Source organism: Thermobia domestica, chromosome 3, assembly GCF_964235325.1.
Source record: "Thermobia domestica chromosome 3, izTheDome1.hap1.1, whole genome shotgun sequence".
In the NCBI taxonomy this organism is placed as follows: domain Eukaryota; kingdom Metazoa; phylum Arthropoda; class Insecta; order Zygentoma; family Lepismatidae; genus Thermobia; species Thermobia domestica.
The window spans coordinates 331,513,690-331,539,230 of NC_137456.1; the positions used below are offsets into that span (position 1 = coordinate 331,513,690).

The following is a 25,541-nucleotide window of genomic DNA, read 5'->3' on the forward strand; positions in this document are numbered from 1 at the left end:
GTGAAGCTAACATGACTGTTAACCTTTCAAAATCTTCATTTTGTAAAACTAGTTTTAATTTTTTGGGTTTTGTCGTAACACCTGAAGGTATTTGTAAAGATCCTTCTTACGTAGAAGTTATTCGCCAACTACCTCGTCCAACCAATATAAAACAATTGCAACGAGTTTTAGGCCTTTTCGAATGGTGTTCTAAATTTGTACACAAGTCTGCTGAACTAGCTGTTCCTTTATTTGAACTTATCCAGAAAGGGCAAAAATGGATTTGGACTCCAGAATGTGAACATTGTTTTCAGTCCCTTAAAGACAGTTTGGTTCAAGATGTACTACTCACTCACCCAAAACTTGATTCCGATTTTTCATTGATCACCGACAGTTCACAGGTGGCCGTGGCTGGCATACTTTTTCAAGAAATTGATGGTAAACGTAACATCATTGGATTCTGTAGTAAAACTTTAAACAAAGCGCAGCGTGCGTATACTACAACTGAACAAGAGGCGTTAGCAATAGTGATTTCTATTCGTAAATGGGGACATTTACTCTATGGTAAACATGTTAAAGTGTATACTGACCATAACTCTTTAGTGTACTTACATAAGATTAGAAATTGGAATTCTCGTTTAGCTCGTTGGAGTCTCGAATTACAAAGTTTTGATTTGGAAATCATTCATATTCGTGGAATTGACAATAAAGCCAGTGACGCCTTGTCACGTATAGTTTTAGCTCCTAAAACTGAAACTCATACGGTGAATAACCTCGAAGTGTTACAGTCATTTTTCGGAAATATGACCATACAGGAACTAGTCGAAAAACAACATGAACATGCAGAATATGATTCAATTATAAAATTTCTTCAAAATCCTAATGACCCATACTCTAAGGTGAAAAACAGAAATCTTGAAAAATTTTATAAACTTGAAAATGGTGTACTTTTGAACAGAAATTTCCATTTCCCAAATTCTTGGAGAATTTGTATTCCACCTTCATTAGTTCGTTTTGTCGCAGAACATATGCATTGTCAACGAGGTCACTTTGGAATTGAAAAAAACATTTGGTTTTGTAAATGAAATTTGTTACTGGAAATCCATGAGAAAAGATATCAGTAATTTTATCAATGATTGTATTGTATGTAAAGAAACGAAACATCACCACCGGCTAGACCAATGGAAAGTATTACTGTCAATGGTCCTCGTGTGCTTATTTCAATTGATATTTTAGGACCATATGTTTCTTCTTCCTCAGGTTATAAATATGCATTGTCAATTTTAGATGTTTTCACTAGATATTACACTTTGTATCCGATGCGAAATGCTACCACCAAATGTGTTTTACGTTGTTTGGAATCATTGTATTTCTTGCATTTAGGCATTCCTAGTGCTATTCTGGTTGATAATGGTAGCTGTTTCATTTCTCGAAAATTCAAAGAAAAAATGTCAGAATATGAAATCAAAATACATTACGTAACACCATATCACGCTTCTTCCAACCCAGTTGAACGAATCCATCGTGAGACTAATCGACTATTTAAATTGTTCTGTAGTGAAAATCACACTGCTTGGGAAAAATCATCCCTAAAATTGTAATTTTGTTAAATTATTCAATTTCAAGTAGTTTAGGTGTAAGCCCTGCCAGCTTGCATTTGAATGTAAAACCGTCTGAATCAGCATTTAAGCATTTTGGTATTGTGGTTACTGAAAAGGACGCAGATGAATATGTTTTGTGGGATAACAAATTAGTTATGGCAGATCTGAAAAGAACTGAAATAATTCGTAAAAGAAATGTTAAGCATAACCTGAAACAAGAAAGTAAATATAAGGTAAAGGAAAATGATTTAGTTTTCTTGAAGCAAACGAATTTGAGTTCAGCCATAGACAAAAGAATCTCAAAATTTCTTTATCTGTACAAAGGTCCCCTGTTGTGTTCTAATAAGGTCTCAGTAAAGGTTTTTGAGTTAACGGATCCACTCACTGGTAAATGTTTAGGATTACATTCAGTTGACAGATTAAAAGTTTGGAAACCTACTAAAGAAACAAAGAGCATTTGGCTTAATTTAGCTACTAAACACTGTGGAACCAAAAGTGATGATATCCTAAAAGAACAGAGTAAAAGTTCTGAGTTGAATAGTTGTATTGAAGAAGTGACTTATGATTCCGTCAATGCTGTAATGGTAAATCTTTCAAGCGAATGTAATTCCAAAATTAACTTGAATAGAATTGGCAAAATCCTTGATGAAATTTTAGAATTAGATTCATATTTAAAATATCTCACTGAATCATCATGGTGTAACGTACATAATTTAGAGTTTGCATTGATAAATGTTATTAACCCTCTCGTTTTGTTTAATTAGCATTCTGGTAAGATCACAGTGATCAACTTAGGATGACTGACTCCTACTGATGTGGTGGGCTACCGCAGCCTTGTTTTCCAACTAAACACGCCTACGTGGTGAACCACTGAGTCACAAACGGGAGAATATAAAAAAAAATCACAGAATCAATGTTCAAATGCTAATGTGAGATTAGTAAAATGAATACTTACATGATAATTGTTAGCAACTATTGTTGCATTTACTTTGTATCAATCTTTTCGTTGAATACGAAAACATTTCAAGTAGTACTTGAAGACATTGAAGCAAAGGTCCCTCCACTATTATGGGTTATTCATATTATGTAATGCCCGGAGTAGGCAATTTTCTTATTAGTCCCCTCTGTATTACTTTGAATTTTAACCAAACGTTCTATCTTTTCACTTTGCTTCGGGGATGGAAAGATATTAATTAATAATTGGGGTAGGGTCTTGTTAACTTAATGCAGGCAGTATATTTTTTATACTTTGAGCGTGACGAGCTCACATGTGCCCAGTCTTTCATTTCATAGTAAATGAAATATTTTTAGTGTTATATTTACACATGTGTTTTTAATATGTAATCTTAACAAAATGTGAACCAATCGTGTGCACTATATCATATGTTTTAGTTGTGTTGAATTATTTCGAATATTCTTGATAAATGTCTTGTGTTAGCATGTCAATGAAAGTACATTTTTGAATTTTATGAATAATGTTGATGTTTTCATTGTAATAAATTTTCTACACTTATAGTAGGAAGGAATATCTCATTTTCGTGAAAAATAAAATCATGATAAGTTGAATTATTTAGTGATATATGCTATTCTTGAGTGATATTGTGTGTTTTATTTTAGAAATTAAGAAGTATTATTGCAAAATATTAAGTTAATTTTACCATTTTAAATTTATTGGTATACATTTAGTTTGTACTATTTATATTTTACTGTGCATTCTTAAATACGGCATTGAATACAATACCTTACCAAATGTACTGTTTTATTAAATATATTATTCTATTGAATATATTAATATGTTTGTGTAATTTGGTTTGAATTTTGAAAGACTATAATGTACAATGCTGAATAGTATTTTGAATTACAAATAACTATTGATTTATATTCAAATATTGAAATTATTTTGTGTTTATATTTCAAGGAATAATTGAAATAAATGGAAAATATAAACAAATAATAAAAATGAAAGGACTCAAAAGACAATTACGAAACGGCCCTCGCATTATCGTAAATGGCCCGCGCGTTCGTTATTCTTCGAATTTCGCGATCATGTGCGTTCGAGTGAAGCCTACAAACTGTTATTCTTCAATGTGAACGAACTACAAATGATATTAACCCTCTATGGACTAATGGAGTGGTGTGATTGCTGTTTGTGTTGCAATGTGGTTAGAAAGATTTGGATTCCAGGGTTCTTGCTCACTTCTGTGATACCTTCAGTGGACATTCCGTTCGACGCCATCTATAACAGTATGGATTGGCTTGGATTTTTAAACCAACCCTCGTATTTCCCCAACGTCAATTCTTAGAAATATAATGCAATCAGCTAACAGTTGGAGGAGAACAATGCTTAAGAATTTGTCACCCAAAAGGTACCTCACTTTTCTAGACAGTCTTGCTTCCTCCCGTCAGCCCATATTTGGAGGAAAAATTTAGCTACTGTCGTTGTAAACGCCCACGCACAAGCCCTCATGACGATGACAGATCTTTACGTGACAATGTGAAAATTATCAATAATCATCAGTTCCATAACTTATTGGAACAATCAGTGTTTTAATGTGATTTCTATTAACCTATGGACCATTTATTATATATTATTAACAATATAATAAAGCAAAAACTTAATGTTTTCTACGAACTATATTTTAGTTTAGTCAGTGTATTCCTGCGCTGTAAACTGGCAACTATGTGACGCAGGAAAAGAAGCGGGTGTGTCTCGCTAGACGTCATGTGAAGTAAATGTACCAAGTTTCTGTCTTCACTAAAAGTATCGACATATGTAAAGTTTCAGTGTCTAACTTCCAAAATAATATAAAATGATTTGAGGAACACTACACTCGAATTTAAGTAAACAAACCAGTACCTTTTCACATACTAGTGAATAATGAAAACCATATAATCATACAACTATGATTCACAAGCCGCAATGTCAAGGAGAGCACCAACTGTTAGTTAGCAACGTAGACATATTCATCAATTATAGTTAAGTTTTCAAATGAGGAAACTTATAGAAGACGACGCAAAACTCATTCTTAAGTAATAGTGTACTAGTGAATTTTTTTTCGTACATTCGCCGAAATCGTCCTGCGCGCTTACGTGTCGTTCCGAAATCGTCCGAAAGGGCCACTTTGTTTTTGAATGAAATATTAATCATAATTTGAAAATATCAGTGTTGTTTTATATTATATATGGTCCATGTAATCAAGATGAAGTGAATATTAATACAAAGTTACCTACAATTCTTGTTATTATTCCTAGAAGTGAAGAAAGTGCTAACTAGATGTGTTTAATAAGTTATGAGTTTATTTTAGCTGTCGAAATGTGTACAAGTTAAAGCGTATGCGACGTAAAGTGTTTATCAGAAGGTAAAGTACCTATCAATAGAGAAGTTCAAACGTTTACTTTCGTCTCCCACTACTCATCTGGTGTTAATCACGCATGGCTATCCTACCTTGCACTCTTTTACAGGTATTGACCAGTGTATTTTGGAGCTGACGCTTCAGCGATGGTGGGTATACGGCTCATGCCTCTGATACGTATAACGCCCGAATCTTAGGACCGTGGAGGAGTAAAGATACTTGTTTATTGCCAGTCTCTTACGTCATTTTACTAATTTGTGCATTTGAATGATGTTGTAAAGGAGATTTTTGAGAGATCCAAGGTTTGAATCCTATTATTATTGTTAGTCGGTCTTCTCGAACTGGAACAAACGAGTATCGAACCCCATTCCCCTTATATCTGGTGCTTCGAACACGGACATCCGGAACTCGAACCCAGGACCGGCACTTCCCTTATATTAGTACAAATCTAATAATTGTCTACAATAAGAATGAGAATTTAACACAATCGTCGATCTTGTAATATTTGAGATTTCTGAACTTCCTTTTTAACATTAACTCTCGTTATTCAGGCTATTTCCAAGAGATACGGACGTAGTCATCAGATGAAACTTTTAAAAAACAATACCATTGAGCACTTTTCCTGTTTTTTTTTCTTTCTTTCTTTTGTCAAGGTATTGTTAAGTATGTATCCTACTCCCATAAACGGAGTTCTGGAAACGAGAATATTGCTGGTGTCCATGAAGTGCACGTAAACATAGATATGTGACATATAAAGCATGGTTATAAAACATTGATACATTATTAACTTTCGGGAATAATCCTCCCTTCTGTTGAATGAAGTCCGAGAGTCACACGGATTTAAAAAGTCATAATAACTAAGTGGACTAAGAAGTGAAAACACTGAACCGCACTACTTTGTCACTGTTCAGTGCTTTCTTTACATTTGTTTGTTGCCTTCTTAAGCGTAAATAACAGTGACAATATTTTTTTGACATCAAAAAAGTTGTTTAGTTCAGCTAGTTTCCTTAATTATTTTAATCCACTTGATTTTCCGTTTTTATTCAACAGAAGAAGGAAAATTGGCTAATTTTAATTTCATATAATGGAAATTGGCAATCCATTTTTCCTTAAGCCTTGTCTTCATAGAATACTTCCCATAATTTCTTCTTTAGTTTCCATTGTTCATCTTAAACCAACTTAAGCTTTTATGATGTCAATTAATGTGATTGACAAATCATTTTTTGTTTGTTTGTAAATATTACATTATTTAAACGGTATAAACATTTTGAAGGCTTCTTAACTGTTAGTCTTGGCTCGAAGTGAAGCAAACTCTATGAATAAGCTCTGTTAATTGGACCAAGACCACAGGAATGTTGACAGTTTTTATTTCAGGAGTTTGTTCACGAATAAGAGCTTACTCATCTCATTCACAAGCAAAATGAGCAGACTCTGTTTTAGGACACACTGTCTTATAAGCAATTTTACTTTTACTTGTAAATCTCTGCTTTTACTTTAACATTCCTATGACATCCACTGTAACAAACTTTAGGCATCTTAAACTGAACCATCAATATAGATTGTAAAAATTGAAGTACTTCCGAATTTAAATATACCGAACCTCTATAGGTGCCGGTATCGTCAAAATTAATGAACCATAAATACTTTGTACTTACTCATGATTACTTCACACAAACGTAGATTCTGAAAAACATGCTTCCCTTTGGCTCCAAGCCAACTGAAGCTTGATGCAACTTCATTGTCCATTGTACGCTTCAAAAGGTTGACAACAATGGAGTCGAGATTATGCCCGCCAATCCTTTGAAGTTCATTCACCTGTAAGTAACACAGTATGTCTTACACGGGATGTACCGAACCTTATATTCCCAACAAGGAAACTATCACAAAGACAATAAATAGATAAGTATAAAAGGAAAAATAATAATACCGGTACTGTAAAAATTTAGTATCGGAAACCAGCAGAGAAATGGTACTAGTACTTCTGTGCCTTGTAAAAGTCTGTCCCCAAAACACATGATAATGATGTGAACACGAAGTGTTTACTATGTCTGAAGCTATTCTTTTTACTTGATTTAAAACAACTTGAAGACAAAACGATCCAGAGTTTAGATCCAACAGCAGATCTTATTAAGCCTACACTATTAAACTATGGTTCACGCGACGTTCTTACAAAACTATAGTCTAATGGACTACTGCTTTTTATTACCTACTTCTCATATATATTTTTATTATGTATTAGGATTAGTTCAGAGGGCTCCAAAGACTAGTAATAAAGCGTGGAATTCATGTACAACTAGTCCCAAGTTCGATTCCCGCTCAAAGTACCCTATTTCTCTGGAGTCCTGACAAAAACTGGGTAGCCAAGTAGGCCTAAATAAAGAGATGATCTAGAAAGTTGCCGGCTAAGCCTGTTGGTGAGCAAGATGAGGCAACACTGCTGATCACATGCCCATTATTCAAGTGGACGCAGGTCAAGTGATCACAAGAAGATAGCATTGGAAAAACTCAGGACCGCAAGGGTCTGTAACGCCAACGTTTATCAGGGTCCTATATCAGACAAAATTCCCAGAGTTTTATTCCCTGAAAATTACTGAATTATGAAACAATCGAAACAAAATTTGGGTCAAAAATTGGTATTTACAATACCTTAGTTGTGAAAGGTTTTAGAACACTGGCTCTCCTCTCAACCCATCACTCAGGGGATAAGTTTCAAGGGACAGTAGAAAGTAATTTAATTAGTGTCCGAGTTTTACATTCGGAAGAATATTGGTTCGTTGTCCGGGGCAGTCATCATCGGTGCAGATTAGGCTTGTTTGTATTCGGAAGGTGGTTGGTTCGATAGTTTGTAGGATTTTCTCCGTTTCACAAGGTAAATATAAAGAACCTGCTTGGCGCAAATGAGACCTTTGGTGTGGGAGATGCGGGTTCGATTCCGTATTTGTGTACTTCGTCCCTTTTAATTCTGATAGAGAGGGTGCCTCCTTCCCCATTATGTTGTAATTTTTACCAACGGAAAAGCGTAGTTATTTCTGTTTTTCTTTATTATTTTAGGTCATTTTAATTTTCATCATAGTTTTGGTAATTTTGGGGTGGGTTTATGGGGGAAGCCCTCCTCCGGTGTGATTTTTTTTCCGCTTTTGTCTCAAATATTATTACTTTTACAAACGCAAAAGTACAGAAGAGTGAAACGTGCATGAAAACCAAAAGGGCAGCAGAAAAGAGTTTTCTGCGGTTCTATGGATTAGTAGCACGTCAATCATATTTTCCAACGCGGTCTCTCATTGCATCATTAAGATTAATTTCTGGAATAGTTAATATTCGTTTACAAATTGAATGTCGGGGTTCAACAACCAGAGATGCAGAGGTGGGCGCGATATCTTCTGTACCAGTGAACAATAAGTATGATGTTCTATACAGTGAAGTAGTAGAAAATTCAAGTGCAAGGAAAAACTGTGCCCTTGCACACTCAAGAAAAACAACGGTCAATGTGCAAGGGAAATTTTCATCTCAAAAGCATCATTGTCTGTATATAGGGAAGAAAAGTGAAAAGAAACAAAAGAACGTCGCCCAAGAAGTGAAACAAAACTCCGAGGGAAAAAAAGAAGTAACTCCGAGTAAATTGCAATTAAATAACAAACGACGCGTTTTGATTCTTGGAGATAGTCATGCTAGAAATATAGCTAACCTATTACAAGAAAAACTACACTCAAGTTATGATGTGAGCTGCATTACAAAGCCTGGGGCCGGAACCAGCGAAGTTTTGAAAGATTGTGTGTTGTTAGCCAAAAACATGACCATGAAAGACACATTAATTGTGATTGCGGGAGGAAATGATGTGGCAAAGAATGAGGGTCCGGAGGCAGTGCGAAACTTGTACGAGGTGCTGTGTACGTTAACAAAGACTAATGTGTTTGTAGTGGGAATTCCAAACAGACATGATCTGGCAGAGAGTTCATGTGTAAATATACTACTGAATTGTACCAATCGTAAAATAGCAAAGGTATGTAAGTTTTTCCCAAATGTAAAGTACGTTGATTTGCAGTTGCTAGATAGGTCACATTTCACAAGACATGGGCTACATTTAAACAGCAATGGGAAGAACCTTATGTGTAATAAATTTGCTCAGCTCATAATCTCACAGTCTACTATCTCAGGTGATGCAATACCTCTAGCTCATGCTAATTTTTTAGATCAAAAGAGTTTAATGATGCAGACTTAGCCAAAAATCTGCAAGTGGTTATAGCACAACAGGATAATGTAAAACAAAGCCACGCTATTGATTTTATTGACTTTAAAGTGGGGTACTTAAATGTTCAAGGAATCAATAATAAACATGTAGTTTTAAATGACTTTGGGAATGGAAATAATTTAGATGTCTTAGGTTTAAATGAACATTGGTGTAAAGAGGATGAAATTGTGTTTAATAAATTAGATGACTATGTACTTGTTAATAGTTTCTGTAGGAATCACCGTGCTCATGGTGGGGTAGCTATTTTTGTAAGAGACAAGCTCTCACTTAAGTGTAAGAAATTAGACCTGGACTTTCTATGTACTGAAATCGATTTCGAAGCCACAGGTATCGTTATTAATTGTCTTAAGTTGGTTTTCGTATCACTATACGGATCCCCAAACGGTAATTCAATAGTCTTTCTAGATAGGCTCGAGGAACTGCTAAACTTATTGAGTAGGCCTAGTTTTAGAAATTTTAAGATAGTCGTAGGTGGTGATCTAAACTCTGATTTTGACGTAACGACAACAGAGAACAGTGTAGATGAATTAAAAATTTGTTAAGGCAATTTAATTATAGTATTACAAATATGAAGCCAACAAGAGGTCTAGCTTGTTTTGATAACATATTTATAAATTTCAATTTACGTCAAATTCATTGTGATGTATCAATATTTTTTTTTCTGATCACGATTGTGTATGGATAAAATTGGATAACGCACTATTAAGTAAGGAGGTTGATATCTTGTCCACAGAATGTAAAATAGTTGTTTCTAGGCCAATCACTGAGGGTAAAATATCTGAGTTTAAGAGTTCACTCTGCAACATGAATTGGTTTCAATTGCTGTCGAATTACAATGACTCTAATGCACTGTTTGAACGCTTCTTGAATGTCTTTCTCTATAACTTTGATATATTCATCCCACAAAGAATTTGTAAAGTTAATCGGAGCTTACTGAAAAAGCCACATAAAGAAAATAATTCCACGTGGTATACCCCTCAACTTTACAAAATGAAGTGTGAAATGATGTTACATTTAAACAAATATAAGAGAGAGAAAAATGATGTAACTAGGTCAGTCTATGTGAAAGCTAGGAATACATATAAGCAAGCTGTTAATGAAGCGAGAAAGCAGTATACTTCGGCAAAAATCGAATCGTCTGTTAATAAGTGTAAACAAGCTTGGAATGTAATTAATTCTATAGTTAAGAGTAATAGGGACTGTCTTTACCCCAATCCAGAAGATTTTAGTAATTATTTCGTGAACTCTGTAGATGAAGTAGGCCTACACAATAATATTGGCAAACCTGATGCAACAGCAGTCAATCTAATGGAACAATCTGTAAATCCTATACACGATAGTTTTGTATTTAGAAATATATCTCCCCAAGTAGTTCTCAACATTGTAAATAACTTTAAGTGTTCAAATAGTGTTGATGTTTATGGATTGTCGAGTAATCTAATTAAAAAAGTTATTGATTGTATTGTACTGCCACTTACCCATTGCATTAACCAATGTCTAACACAGGGAATCTTCCCCGAAGTTTTAAAAGTATCACGAGTTGTACCTGTATATAAAAAGGGACCCGAGGATTGTCCATCTAGTTATAGACCAATTTCTCTGGTACCAGTCTTCTCAAAAATTCTTGAAACTGTGATACGTATGCAGTTATGTGATTATCTTAATAAGTATAACGTAATTAGTGAATCACAGTTTGGTTTTGTAAAGGGTAGATCTACTGTTGGAGCGATTGATTCGTTGGTAAAGAAGGTTATTAGAGGCTTTGAAAACAAGGATTTTGTTCAGGCAACATTTTGTGATTTAAGCAAAGCCTTTGATTGTGTTGAACACACAATTCTTCTTAAAAAATTAGAGTATTACGGTATCAAGGGTTTAAGTTTTAAACTATTTAAGTCTTATTTAGGAAACCGTAAACAAATTGTTTTTGTAAATAACAAAAAATCTGGTATTGCATGAGTTAAATACGGAGAACCCCAAGGTTCAGTACTTGGGCCACTTCTATTTTTACTAATGATAAATGATCTACCTTACTTTTTATCTGCTTACTCTATACTATATGTTGACGATACGACCTTCCTAAGTACTAGTCCTGATCTTAGTAGACTTAATTCTATAACTGAAAATACATGGGATCAGGTTGTGATTTGGTTTAAGGCTAATGGTTTTTTACTTAACGAAAATAAAACTCAACATATGACTTTTAGTCTAAAAGAAGTGCCTGCTGAGAATAACTCAACATGTGTGAAGTTCCTAGGTATATATATATTGACAACAAGTTATCGTGGGAACAGCATATTAATTATATTTCTGGGAGACTCTCAAGAGTAATATATCTGCTAAAACAACTAAAAAATCATGTTCCTGATAACTATGTCCGATCGGCTTACTTTGCTTTTTTTCAGAGTATAATTTTGTATGGTATATTATTTTGGGGTATCAATTATCATGTACAGATAAGGGCCATCAGAATTATTTCAAACGTAGACAAATTAGCTCATTGCAGACCTTTGTTTATCAATCTTAAAATTATGACAATAATCAATCTATACATTTACACAGTACTCCTCTATATAAAAAGTAATCACCAAAATTTACAACTCAGGGAAGACATCCACTCGTATAATACTAGAAGCAGTAAATTCATAAATGTCCCATATCAACGACTATCCAAATCATTAAATAGTTATGAGACAATTGGAATAAAATTGTATAACAAGTTGCCTGCATCACTAAAAGATGAACATATAGATAGATTTAAAAGTAAGTTATACAATTGGTTAGTTGTAACGGCCTTTTATTCTTTACAGGAGTATTTTAATTGTTCAATAGAAGTGTAACGTATTTTGTAATCTCGTGTTGAGCTTGTATTTAAAATGTATATTGTTATTGTAATTTATTTTGTAATGTCATTTCATCATTAATTTAGTTATAGATCATTAATTATTTATACTTACGTATCAATATTGTATCAAATTTTGACATTGTCTATTGCTATGTATAGCTTAACGACAATAAAATTCTTTATTATTATTATTATTATTATTATTATTATCTAAGTAAAAATACCTTATTTGTAGTAACTGCTTTTTTTTTTTTTTTTTTTTTAAGGACTTACCAGCTTTATTCTGTAATCTTTATCCTGTAATTTGGATTCTATGGCATCTATTTGTTCAACAGAAGTTATGGGAAAGTAACTGGACAAAATCAAGGCTTCCAGTACATCCAATTCAACAGTCTCTTTCTTTTCGTCTATTTTGTTCTCAATCCTGGCCAAAGATTGACACATATCGTTTATAGTGTATTTGATACTAGCCATTGTTCGCAACATCTGCTGGTGAAATCCAGTGCACCCTAGCAAAAAGAAAAATACAGTAAATTCTTACTAGTTGGTAATGAAAACTACTTTTACGTGCAACACACTTTAAATAAAAAAGAATTACAGCTAGCCAGTAGAGTGCAAGATAATGTATGAAGTACATATACATCATATGGAAAATATCGAATCTGAAAATACTTCCCTAACAAGTAACCTTACCCAGTTTCACGCCGACTTGCATGGAACTTGGAATTAAAAAAAAAATCAACCGAATATTTTTTGCTTCGTCGTTCAGTAACAGCGAAATATAGAGCCCAAGAAAACAATAACATGATATTTAGGAAACATTAATGAACTATTGAGAAAAAAGGTACGTTTTATTATTACAAAGTCTTGAAGCATATAAAAGAAAAAAATGTACATCAGAAAAATCTATTACTCCAAGTAGCGCGACTGACCCGCGGTTAATCCCATCTTAACATAAGTTCCAAATCCTAATGTAATATTTACGTCGCTTTTTTGTTATATATATATATATATATATATATATATATATATATATATATATATATATATATAAGACAGCATAACAGCCTCTTTAAGCGTGACTACTTTTCTAGAAATACAAGGAACCTAATATATATTTTCCTTAAAGAAATCTATATTTGAAGTAAATCATAAATGTCTAGTAGCATTAGCATTTCTAAAGTATAGCATAGCACAAATGTCTCCAGTGGATAAGCTCGTCTTGTAATCAAGAGGTCCCGGGCTCAATTCCAGGTTGGGAACAAAAGGTTCGGATCCCTCGTTCAACTGTAGTTCCTGTCCTTAAGACGTCAACATCCCATGGAACGCAATGGGAAATCACCATATGGATTCACCTTACCCACAAACCTTTGGATCAGACCTGTCTTCGGGCAGAACACCACATCATCATCATCAGTAGCGTAGAATATCATTTCACATTCCTAGAATTACCCTGAGGAAGAAAATATTTTGACTAATTGTGCGTATGTTACCCCACCCACTACAAATAAAAAGGAATATACCGTATGGAGGGACCCTTGTCATAGAATTGTTGATAACTGGTTGAAAATAAAGGTTACTATTGATATTTCGTGCGTTAGAAACATTTTTACTGTAAAAGCATATTAAGTATTAAAAAAACTATAAATGGCAATTTACAAATGAATTGAATTTAAGATCTAATTTTATATATTACTGGAACTAACCTTCGTGTTCTTGGACAGCAGTAGTCTCATCTGAAGTGACTGGGCTCCGCTTAGGGGTTTTTGCCATTCCAGGATCATCCACATTGGTGCTCGTTACGACCTTTTTAGAAAAGAGATTCGGTACCGGTGGCAAAGTCTTCTTCATTGTAGAAACACTTTGCTTAATCGCTTCACTAAGGGCAATATCTTCGTCCGAAGATGATGATTGCTGTTTTTTAGCTCGTATGCGACGTTTCTTTTTCTGTATCTCAAAAGATTCTTCATTACCAGTATCAACTTCGGTCTGGTCTCTCGCGAGTTCTAATTTCTCCATCCCACGCTCGTAAGAATCTAGAATGAATATTGAAACAAATTAGAGGGTACTAATATCGCTTCTAATCATGTTCGTCAGTAAAATTATATACAATGTCAGAATTGCTTCGAGTTGAACAAAAGCGAATGCAAGACCATTTTGAACTGACTCAGCGTGTTTTCACCTGTTGGGCTTTATTCCAAGAGTGTCACTTAGACCACTTGGGACTTCGCTCCAGCAACTCACTGATTTCTGCTATAGAATCGAAAAATAGTGCTTCTTATAGAGGTTTCAATTTTTTTCCATTTAATGCTTTCAAGTTGACCCCAGAGCCATAATGACGGGAAGGCAGGGAGCACCTTTACAGAATTAAAACCCACTTTTGAACCCACCTTTTATTTTTATCCATTTTTACCTTCAGTTGCACTTTTTACTCATTAGGTCTACTGTGCCCGACTTTTGCCTCTAGGGGCACTTTGTTGCGGCCCACGAGAATTTTGCTTACGAAACTGAAATCTGTTATCGTCAAAATTCTGGTTTCGTACATGTTTCCCTCAGATCCATTTTTTCATCCATTTTTAACATCCACTTTGTATACATATGTGTATACAGAAAAGGGGACATTTATTTTTGGTGGCAAATCTTTATATAAAGTTTCATAGTAGCAAAAATATTGATTGGTTCAGTAGTTTTCGCGCCAAATCATCACAAAAACGAGTGTAGATGCCAATCGTAGGAGCTACTACCGCTTCAGCTCAACAACGAGTCAGAAGCTTTTTTTTTTTTTTTAATGACCACTATGTAACCATCGTTATGGTTATTTTTTAAAAAATTACGTTTGGTAACATTCAACGCCTCATTATTATGAAAATTCAAAGAACCCTGAGGCACTGTGAATGAAAACCGTAACCTTCAAACAACCAAAAATTGAAATATCCACATCCCTGGACGTTGAACACAAGTGCATCATACTTTTAATCACGAACTCCAGGCGAGACAAACAAAAGTTTAAACCAATCGGCATTACGATCTTGATTTTTTTAGAAAATAAGTTTCGTATACGATGTCACAAATATCCAATGATCAGTATATCACTGATACCGTTGAATAAGTCAAGCAATAAATAGATTTAAACAATGTTAATAGAAACTATCTGCCACTTAGGACAGACCAAATCGTAAGTAAAATATTCTTTGTCTCTACTTTCTGTAATTTACGTTGGTGTTACCTTACTTCATTATAAGGCACCGTATTTTTTCTAAATAAAATGTTACAATAAAATTTTGGTAGTTTCCCCCATAGCCTCATGGTCAGAACGTTCGCTCTAAGTGAGTAAAATAAAGTATTACATCTGTATGGATAAACTTTGTTAACAGGTTATTACATGAGTGTTTTTCAATGTAAGAATGCAAAAATGCAAGAATGTCATAGCGAGAAATTGATCCACAAGTGGTAGGTTTTTGACAGCAAATATATCATCTTGGAATTTACTATTACTCTCACCAAGCACGCTCAATTATTACAAACACAACTTAGTTTACAGTCTCATTTTTATTATGATTACCAAGGATCTTCCATTCACCAAAATTAAACTATACTAATTTTACAGTTATTCTGTAATATCTTCAAAACAGATAAAGAAATTGAACAGTGTGAACCCAGTGCGCTAGACAATATTATTTTGCATTTTTACGAATCACCTAGCACCTAGCTTTTTACGAATCATCTAGCCGTCCCTTTGCAGCTTATAGGTGTATCTCACAAATCCATGCCGCATCTATTAATAACTACACAGCAAATCGAGATAGATGAGTCGTGATAACGGTATGACATGCACAATAATATTGTCTATTGCACTACATTTCCATTTTTCAAGTTATTTTTTTATCGATTTTGAGGATATTACAGAAATACTGTAGAATTAGTATAGTTTAATTTTGCTGTGTGAAAGACCCTTAATATCTACAGTAATATAAAAAAAAATCATACTCTTTGTTTGTGACAGATATTATTGTAAAATTGTACGTTTGACATTTTTTTCTTTTCCTTTTTCTTTTCAGTTTCAATAAATTCAAATTAAAAAAAAACATATAAAAAATCGAAGTCTTTATATAATTAAGAAAGTAGTGAAGAAAATATTAAAACACTCACATGATTGACCAATAATTTCATAAACCCTATGGATACTCCAGTCTTCCTTTGGTTCTAATTTCTCCTCTACTGCCTTATAGTATTTTGTAAAACTGCTGTAATTCGGCCAATAGCATTTTCTTTTCCCATCTAGTAACCAATTAACCGGCACTAGTTGTATCCCGTCGGAGAATTCAACAACATAATACTGTGCCTCTGGAATCTTTTCTTCAGACATTTTGCACTGACGGTATGGAATTCTATAACAGGTAAAAACGAATAACACAGATGTATAAAGAGTTTAAGCATGCAAAAATATGATAATTTTTTCCCCCATAACTGTACAGCTAAACGTATCAGCAACTTTTGTTTATGAGTTCAGTTTGTTTCTCGCAGAAAACTGTTAACGAATCAGTTGAAACCATTTCAGCTCTAATTTCAAGGACGAAATTCAAACACTGACGTAAAAACAGACCTCGAAATGGACCGGGGGGGGGGGGGTCACGGTGGCTCAGTGGTAGTGCTCGGGATCCCAGGTTCGATCCCAGGCATTGCCATGTGAGCTTGTGGTGGCCAACACCGTGCTCGTGGGTTTCCTCCCACTTTCTCATTCCATTTTTTTCTTCATCATTCTCCTTCATCGTCCCCTTTAGCCCTATCGCTGGCACAATCGTGGGACGTTAAATTACCCCTTTTCCTTTCTTTCAAAATGGCCCGGAGCAGACCGGAGGGCGTTCCGGTTCGTGAAATGCGGGAACCATTCCGTTCCGTCTCGTGAGAAGATTCAATGAACCACACAAAAACTCATACAAATTGAAGCACACATCAGAAAGTATCTAGCGTTCCGTTTCGAGAAACTTCCCATTTCGAGCCCTGCGTAAAAAAGAATTATTGGTCCATAGAGTGAATCGTTATATTGGGTTATTCTGGTCAATGGAACAGAACAATGCTATCGAAAATAGCAATATATGGAAAATTTAACACGAAACCTGTCACATATGCATGAATAGTAAGTACACAAATTGTAAACAAATATTTTCACTTTTGATTTTTTTTCTTTTTTTTTTAACGACAATCGGTTCAGCAGCTCCTTAAAGTAATATAGACATATTAAGATTACATAAAATAAATTTCTCTGATCACTGGATGACATCATATAGTGTAGCGATTATGACGACACCGCATTCGATGCTGTCTCGTATTATTGGCCTGTCCCGATACTTTTGCCTAACCCTGAATACATTACCCCTGCTGCTTCCTGACCCTGAGTGGACGCCGGAAGTGGGATGTTCTGGCTGAGGATTGAAACCAGGACCACGCTAACAAGAAACCAAAACTACAATCCCTACACTACGGAACACTTCTAAAGAAATATGCAGCAAAATAAATATTATAAAATATTACCTTACGCTTTTTACATTTGCATTACAGTGCTGCAAATAGAAATGCCTATTTTCGATATTTAATCACTGAAAATTGCCAATATTAATTGACAAGTGCCTGCCAGTAACAGTGTCTGGCCACGTAAAAAAACACTACTATTTTTAAACCCAGCCAGTGTGGCCAGTGCCACCCCACCGCACGACAGTGTTAAGCTGTTCTAACATTTTGAATGCTCTTGTAGCATCAGTTCCAGAGCAAATATATTTGTCCTGCTAAATTCCATTTCCAGAACAATGTGCGGCGGGGAGGGGAGGAGGGGGGCACTCCGAGAGGGTTTGTTGTTACTGCACGACAACGCACGCCTACATACAGCCAAACGGAACAGAACACATCCCCGGGGGTTTAACTAGTAAATTCTCTATCACCCTCCGTATAGCCCGGACGTAGAAGTTCCCGATTCCCCCTGAAGAACACCTCCATTTCCATACACTGAAAGAGGCACCACAGGCCACACTGACCTATTAGGGAACCTTGAGTAACATTACTTTGAACAGGGCATGGATGATGTGGTGCCACGTTAGAATCCAGGTAGTATCGTAGAATGCATCGAGTGAACTCATTTTAACCTTACACCGTGTTTTTGTAGTTTCTTTTCTTTCTTTTTTTTTTTCAAATCCTAGATATTTGATGCTGTTCTTTCCGTTTACAACAGGCTGAGGCAGCTTTCAGCTTGAGGAAAAGGGGTTTATTTGCTTTTAGAATAATGTTCACATTCTTCGTTTTAATTTAACTGTCTACACTAATTCCTCGATTGTTCACACTTCGCTAGGAAACTGTATGTATGCGAATGATTTTGTACTCCAAACCGTGTGCTATCATATTACAATTTTGTCAATAGTTAAAATACTGCGAAAATATTACCTTTTTGAAAGCTTTTTTTAAACGTAGACCCTTTATTGCATACTTTCGCAGGTTTTCCACAAAAAAAAAAAAAGTGTAATCAGTTTTGGAAATTTGTCCATTATTTTTAGCCCCGCCTCCTTTTCAAATTCAGAAATTCCGCAGTTCAGTTTGCTGTACTGCCACGCGCTTACCACTACTAAATGGGGACAAAATTATCTTTCCAAGGGTGAAGAAGTCATTGCTGTTTCTTTTAACGGTTCTAATTATGGTCGATTTCTTGTACTTTCATAGGATTAATTTTGTATACACGACGCCATCTTTAAATGTGAATAGTCTTGCTCAGAATGCATTGTTTTAATAAATAATTTGGGATTGTTCATTGCACACATGAGCCATTCACATATGTTTGTGTGAACGACATTGCTCATGGTCACTTGATACATGTTCCGACCAGTGACAGTTCCAGATTAGAACTGCAAGGAGCGGGCTACACAAGCCGTACCTCGTGTTGAAGACCGTGGCATACCAAAAAGAACCTTTATTTCCACCACAGGCTATGCTGTATGAGGGATGATGCAGATATCTAGTATAGCATTTTTATAGTATTTTTAAGTACAAGGGCCAAATGGCAGGATTTTAGAATGTGCAGACTAGTGACTGATGCAATATTAATTTTATATTCTTATGGACTAAAATGTTACTAAATATAACTCCACGTGTTCACATTATCACCCTACCAAATATTGTCCAGTGTCCACGTGAAATATGTTTTAAGTAATTGTCTTCTATTGATGTGAAGTCAATAGAGGAAATTTATAAGTAATTATGGTCAATGTGCCGTTGCGGGGGTCCAGTGTTTTACGTACGAAATTTACATTTTTTCCACTTCCCTTGATAGATTACGTTAACATTGCTTTACTAATAGTAATAATAGTAAATAATCATACTTATGACACAACGAATGACATTTACTAATTTTGGCCCTGTACTTAAGAAATACGTCAGAATACTTAACGCCAATCATACTGGGAGGCACAAAGTGGACTTTTACCGGACGGTGTTTTCCTGCTTTACTGAACATCGAGACAGATATTCCGCCAAATATCCTTCGCTAATTGCCCAGAAGAACTCCTTCTTTCATACAGTGTCGGGTGATGCAAATCATCGTTCTTTCGTTCCTAGTGATGTACACAACGCTTAAAAAGAGGGTGCAGTGTGAGTACATACAGTTTTGGCAGTGTCCTTGCAATCAAAACACCCGACTCTGCACCCTCTGTGTGTGCTATTTCCTTCTTTCGCTCCAGGTGATGTCTAAAATTCTGAAAGTGGGGTATACAGCCGAGTGTTTTGAATGCAAGGGCACTTTACCAGGACCGTGTATGTACTCTTGTACTCAACGATACACCATCTGCACTGCCCTTTTAAGCATTGTTAAAATCATTAGGAACGAAAGAACGATAATTTGCATCATAGTGGACTTCTGGGCAATTACCAATCTTTCCATGAGTTCCTCCTTTTTTTTTCAATTCACCTTACATCACCATCAACTCTTCCTTCCGGTAGATCATACTGTTTTTCTGCTGGTTTTGGACCCCCGTAACCGCACAAGGATTGTAATTATTAGCAGAATCTCAATCTAACCTACCCAACCTAACCGACCAAAAGAATCGTATCGCAGAAGCAAACAGACCGTAATATAGTCTAACAGCACGAAAATTTTCCAAAAAAAGTAGAAATGTCGATAAATTTGCTAGAGCCATCTGCTAATAAAGTAGTGCCGATACCGTGTTTCAGAAATAATTTTAGTAACATTTTTGCCCTTGGGCGTAAAAATATGCTAACATTATTCCCATTGCACGGTTATTAACATTATTAACATGTGCAGTGGTCTACACATTCAAAATCTTGCCAGTCGGCAAATTATTACAAAGAACAAAATTGTCGCGAAAGTAAAATGTAGTATTTCTAAACCAATAATTTTCACTGACCGGCATTAAGTTAATATGTTCTTACTGCTGCTCCCACAGCCCGCTTCTTGCTGTTCATTGAACTGGAACTGTTACAGATAGGAGCATATCATATCACTGTGTATTTTCTTTAAAGTGGTACACAAAAGGGCTTACATCCCATTTGTCGCATTACAAGTAACATTTTTTTTTTTTTTATCGTTACAGTAAACAGACCTAACTTTAACTAACATATAGTCAGAAATCAGTTTACGGTATCAAAAACTATTTATATTTTTTTATTTTATTTTATTTTATTATTTTTTTTAACTCTGACGTATTCGATCCTTTCGGGAGGATTGAACTGCATAAATCTTTAAAAATCACTGCAAGTTATATTATCTAGCCTTGAATCGAGCTATGTTGCATAAACTATCACATCAAACACCTCAATTTTGCTTCGCTTATTTGCATCAGCAACTTCTGTTGTTTATCGGAACTGCCCGTGAAAATACACGCTAAGCAATGAAATTATATCACATTTACACTTGATGTGTATTAAACTATTTGCAACAATACGTATTGAATAAACAAAAATTACTTAACCTATATTCTTCAGCCCAATGGATTTTAATTGGTTACAAGCGATTAACACATTTACTACACTGACTCACTTCCATCACGGCCCGTCTTGCGCAGTGCATCATGGAAACAACTGCTTATCGTTTCGCGATCCTCTGCTGAAACAGTGAACGATCGCGCCGCGCTGGAAATTTCTTCAAACAGTGTGTTTGAACTTATCATTATTAATTATCTGAACATTATTACTTCGATATTGCAGAATTATACAATACGATGGACCAAGTAATTATATAATACTTTTCTATTATTATATTATTATTTAATAAACAACAACAATAATAATAATAATAATAATAATAATAATATAGAAAAGTATTATATAATTACTGTATTTACTCTTTGAAGAAGTATTTTATAATAATAATAATAATAATAATAATAATAATAATAATAATAATAATAATAATAATAATAATAATATCAACAACTGCGGGATTATCCTGCCAGGATATCCACAGGATATCGCTCTACTGACAAAGTCGGGACTATCCTACTGCATTTTAATGGTGCGGTGCTATAATTTGACAACATGTCCTTTAAGGTAATTATTGGGCGTAACTTTTCCAACTCTTTTTCCGTGTACAAAAATTTAAGTAATAGTATTTTCCATAAATCAATAGCTGTATATACGTTGTTTCTATCTTTTAAGTCATTCTTGCTAACATCCTGAAAATACTGACAAAAATTATATCTATCTAGTGCATCTAGTTCATCCTCATGCTTCTTAAAATAATCTAAAAAACTATTGTGTATAGCTTCCATATTTATCTTAAAACAAATCTTTTATGGATATAAGCCATAAAAGTACTTAAACTTAATCATTTTTAATCATATACATAACATCACTAAAAGAATACCCTTGGTTAAGAAGATTTAAAACCTTAACACAAAGATGACCACATATAACTGAATTAAAGTCTTGTATTCGTTCGTCATTGTAAAATAAGTTTTTGGTACCAAGATATTGTACTAGTTGTTTAGGAGGAACACCCCCATAAGAATCGAACACGTACTTTATGTTGTTATCTTTCCAATAGCATATCCAATGGGTACCAATGTTTTCTGATTTATCGAGGTTAACTACACCACACTCATTTATATAGGGTTTTTGTGGAAGTTCATCACTAATAAATACACCTCTAAATCGTTTTATCTTTAATTCTTTAACCAACCTCTCTATATCGAAGTTGGTCAATGGTTTCAGTTTTTTGACTTCTTTGGTTTACCTGCCCCCTGCTTTTCTTCATTAGCCATATTGTGCCTTATTTGTTCTTCAAGTGCTTGTTTATTCTTCTTAGCATCAAGTACAGTTTTAGTAATCGCTGCTGCACCACCTGCTAATGAGCCAACTGCTCCTAAAGCTGCTAAAATGGCTGGAATTGTAAAAATAAAACCACCCATATGCTCTTTCGTAATCTTTTTCATTTGTGCAGTAGTTAAAGTTAAATCCATTCCTTTACCTTCTTTAATTTTCTTGGCTTTATCGTTAAGTTGTTTCTTTGTTAATACATGATCAATATTTAAACCTTTAGTTCGTTGTACGGAACACTAAACATACAACCTTTAATAGAAAACATCTTCCTATTTATTTAAGAGAAAATCTTAGTTTGTAAAAGTACAGTTGTTGTTGCTCCACCAAAATCAATTAAGGAATCATTCTCGTCTGTTATCCTTATCTCAAAATTGTCAAACTTATCTTTGGATATAGGGAAAAATAATGGATAAGTAGGCTCATAAATAATACTATGTTTAAACTCGGCATCTGTTTTAAATGATGCTATAATTCCTGTTTCTCTATGTGTGTATTCTGTATCTTTAGCAAACATACCATCTGCTATATTACAGTGAACATTAATTGTTTCGAACGGATAAAACTTTGGTAACTTACTTCCAATATGTGTTTTGTTTTTTCTAAAAGCTCATAAAACCGAAATCCAAGAACAGTATCTAAATTTCCCATTGTGATATCAATATCACCTGTTTCTATTTTTACTCTATTTGTTATATGAACCTCTTTTAACGTTATGTTTATGGAGCGAGATTTTAAATAAATATTAAGGCTTTTTAAGCTGTATTGTCCATTTGGTATAATAACAAGTTCATCTCCATAGTAAAACAATGCATTATGTGTAACATTTGGAGTTAGATATGTACTGTAAAACCCAACTAGTCCTATACTTAAATAGTTGCTACTGTTGTCTAATTCGTAATGGAGTTTCTTCCTTAAAACGGAAGTATTACTCTTAACTTAAATACCTTAGCCATTTATTATATAATAAATTAATGAGTTTGATTTACCTAGAGATATTCCAAGAGAGAAAGTAATCAAGTTAATAGAAGATGTCATTCAAAAGTTAGAATACAGTTTAAAGAAGAAAAAAGAAAACTACGAATTGTTAAATATGCATACTACACTTTGATCACGTTATCAGTTATACTTTCTGCAACAACTGGATTTATTAATATGTTTATACCTGTAACAATTTACTCAATATTAACAACGTCTCTTGCAACTGGAAGTGCTTTATAACAGGTTTGTCTTCTAAGTTAAACATAAGCAAAAGAAAAGATGAATATAAAACCATTGTCACTTGTATTAACTCATTTAAAGAAAAGTTAGAGATGATAATAACATTAAATGGCGAAATGGATGAGGAATATATAAAAATACATTGCTTAAGATCAGAGAACAACTTAAAGATATAAGATCATAAAAGGTGTTAGCAGACAATTTTCTCTATAATAAATGAGTAAGAAAACTATTAATTGGGATGTAAAAGAGATGATTAAAGGAACAACAGCTAAGAAAACAAATGGAGAACTTATACCAGATGATATTCGATGCCTTATCGTGGGTCCATCTGGGTGTTGTAAAACTTTCTTGTTATTTAATTTTTTATTACAACCAGGTTGGTTAAACAATAATTACTTCTACATATATTCTAAAAGCATGAATCAGCCAAAGTATGAGCAATTAAAAGATCGGTTTGAAAAAGCAGAACTAAAGTTTAAGAAGCAAATAGCAACGTTCTTAAGCAGTAATGATTGTATTGTGCCTATTGATGAATGTGAAAAATACTCTGTAGTTGTGTTTGACGATTACATTTTAGAGAATAAAGATACTGTTAGAAATTACTTTACAAGAGGTAGGCATAGACATTTAGACTGTTTCTATCTTGCACAAACATATTCAAAAGTACCTAAACAGCTTATAAGAGATAACGTTAACTTCCTATGCATATTCAGACAAGATGATACTAATCTTAAACATGTGTATAATGAGTTTGTTGGAGGAGATATGTCTTATGATAAATTTAAAGAGATATGTTCAAAATGTTGGCAAGATGATTATGGTTTTATAGTAATTGATATGACAAGGAAGGTAAACAATGGTAAGTATAGGAACAAGTTAAAACACTTTATAAACGTTTGACGTTTATTGACGTTTATTGACGTTTTTTCACGTTTATTGCCGTTTTTTCACGTTTATTGACGTTTTAACGTTTGACGTTAATTGACGTTTGTTCGTTTTCTATATAATAAATGGATGAGAAAGAAATTAATAAGAATATCAAGTTAAAGGAGTTCTTGATAAAGGGCTTCAAATCCTGGAAGAAAGAAAGAGCAGGTATATACGATAAATTTAAGACGCAAGAACAACCTGTAATTGATGCTATTCAAAACTTGGGAAGTGAGATCAAAGAAGTAGCAGAACAAAATAAAAATCTAATAACTGAACTTGTTCCAGTTGTGCATAAGACGGCTTCAATAGATCCTAGTCTACTAGAAACACCTAAAAAGATAACTTATGATAGTTCTCCAAGTAGTAGTGATACGCCTATAACAGGAGAAATAAAACAAATGAGAAAACAAATTAAAGACAGAGTGGAAGGAGTAGAACCTTTAACAACAACACAATCATTTGGTAAGATTGCAACAAAATATTATAGTAAAAGAAATGATAGTGTATTTGGAATAAGAGCTGTAGAAGAAGATGGAAAAATAATAAATAAGATAGGAAAATCTGAAGTTAAAGTGAGTGGTGATGATTTGATAATTAGTGGTAAAACTTAAAAAGGAACAGAAGGTCTATGGGAATTATTAACGATGAATACTAATAAAACCATTAAAGATTATGACGATGACGATTTCGAACAATACAAGGAAATAATAATAGAATCAGATGCTGCCTTCCAAAAATATAATCGAGATAAAAAAGTAGCATCGAATAGAGGTTCTAAGTACATTAATATTATCAAGCCTATTTGGGATAATTATATTAAACCATCTTTACCTCCAACTCCAAAAAAGAACACGACACCTAAAAGGAATGGTGAAGGAATTAAACAATATACAGAGATACCTAAAGAATATATATGGATGGATGATGTGAGAAAGTTAATTGATCGGTTAATAGTTATAGATGGAGAAGAAAAGGCTGGTAATAATAACTTTTATAATGAAACGTAGGTATAGTGAGTATGATTAATAATCTTTCACAATTTATTCCTAATG

At 34.1% G+C, this 25,541-nt stretch overlaps 1 protein-coding gene across 2 annotated transcripts in view; it reads right to left on the minus strand.

Moving 5' to 3' along the window:
• Nucleotides 1–21,076, minus strand: part of LOC145681216 (uncharacterized) — a 38,985-nt gene extending 17,909 nt beyond the window's left edge. Inside the window, exons 1-5 of one of the 2 annotated variants that reach the window (XM_081752752.1) lie at nt 20,991–21,069; nt 16,174–16,412; nt 13,731–14,060; nt 12,298–12,533; nt 6,589–6,748 (exon numbers count right to left, since the gene is read on the minus strand). In XM_081752752.1, coding sequence (XP_081608878.1) covers nt 6,589–6,748; nt 12,298–12,533; nt 13,731–14,060; nt 16,174–16,390 — 943 coding nt within the window. In that variant the 5' untranslated portion in view covers nt 16,391–16,412; nt 20,991–21,069. Of the gene's footprint in view, nt 1–6,588; nt 6,749–12,297; nt 12,534–13,730; nt 14,061–16,173; nt 16,413–20,990 lie in introns of both variants that reach the window. The other variant, XM_081752753.1, reaches the window with a different exon arrangement.
• Nucleotides 21,077–25,541: the final 4,465 nt, after the last annotated feature.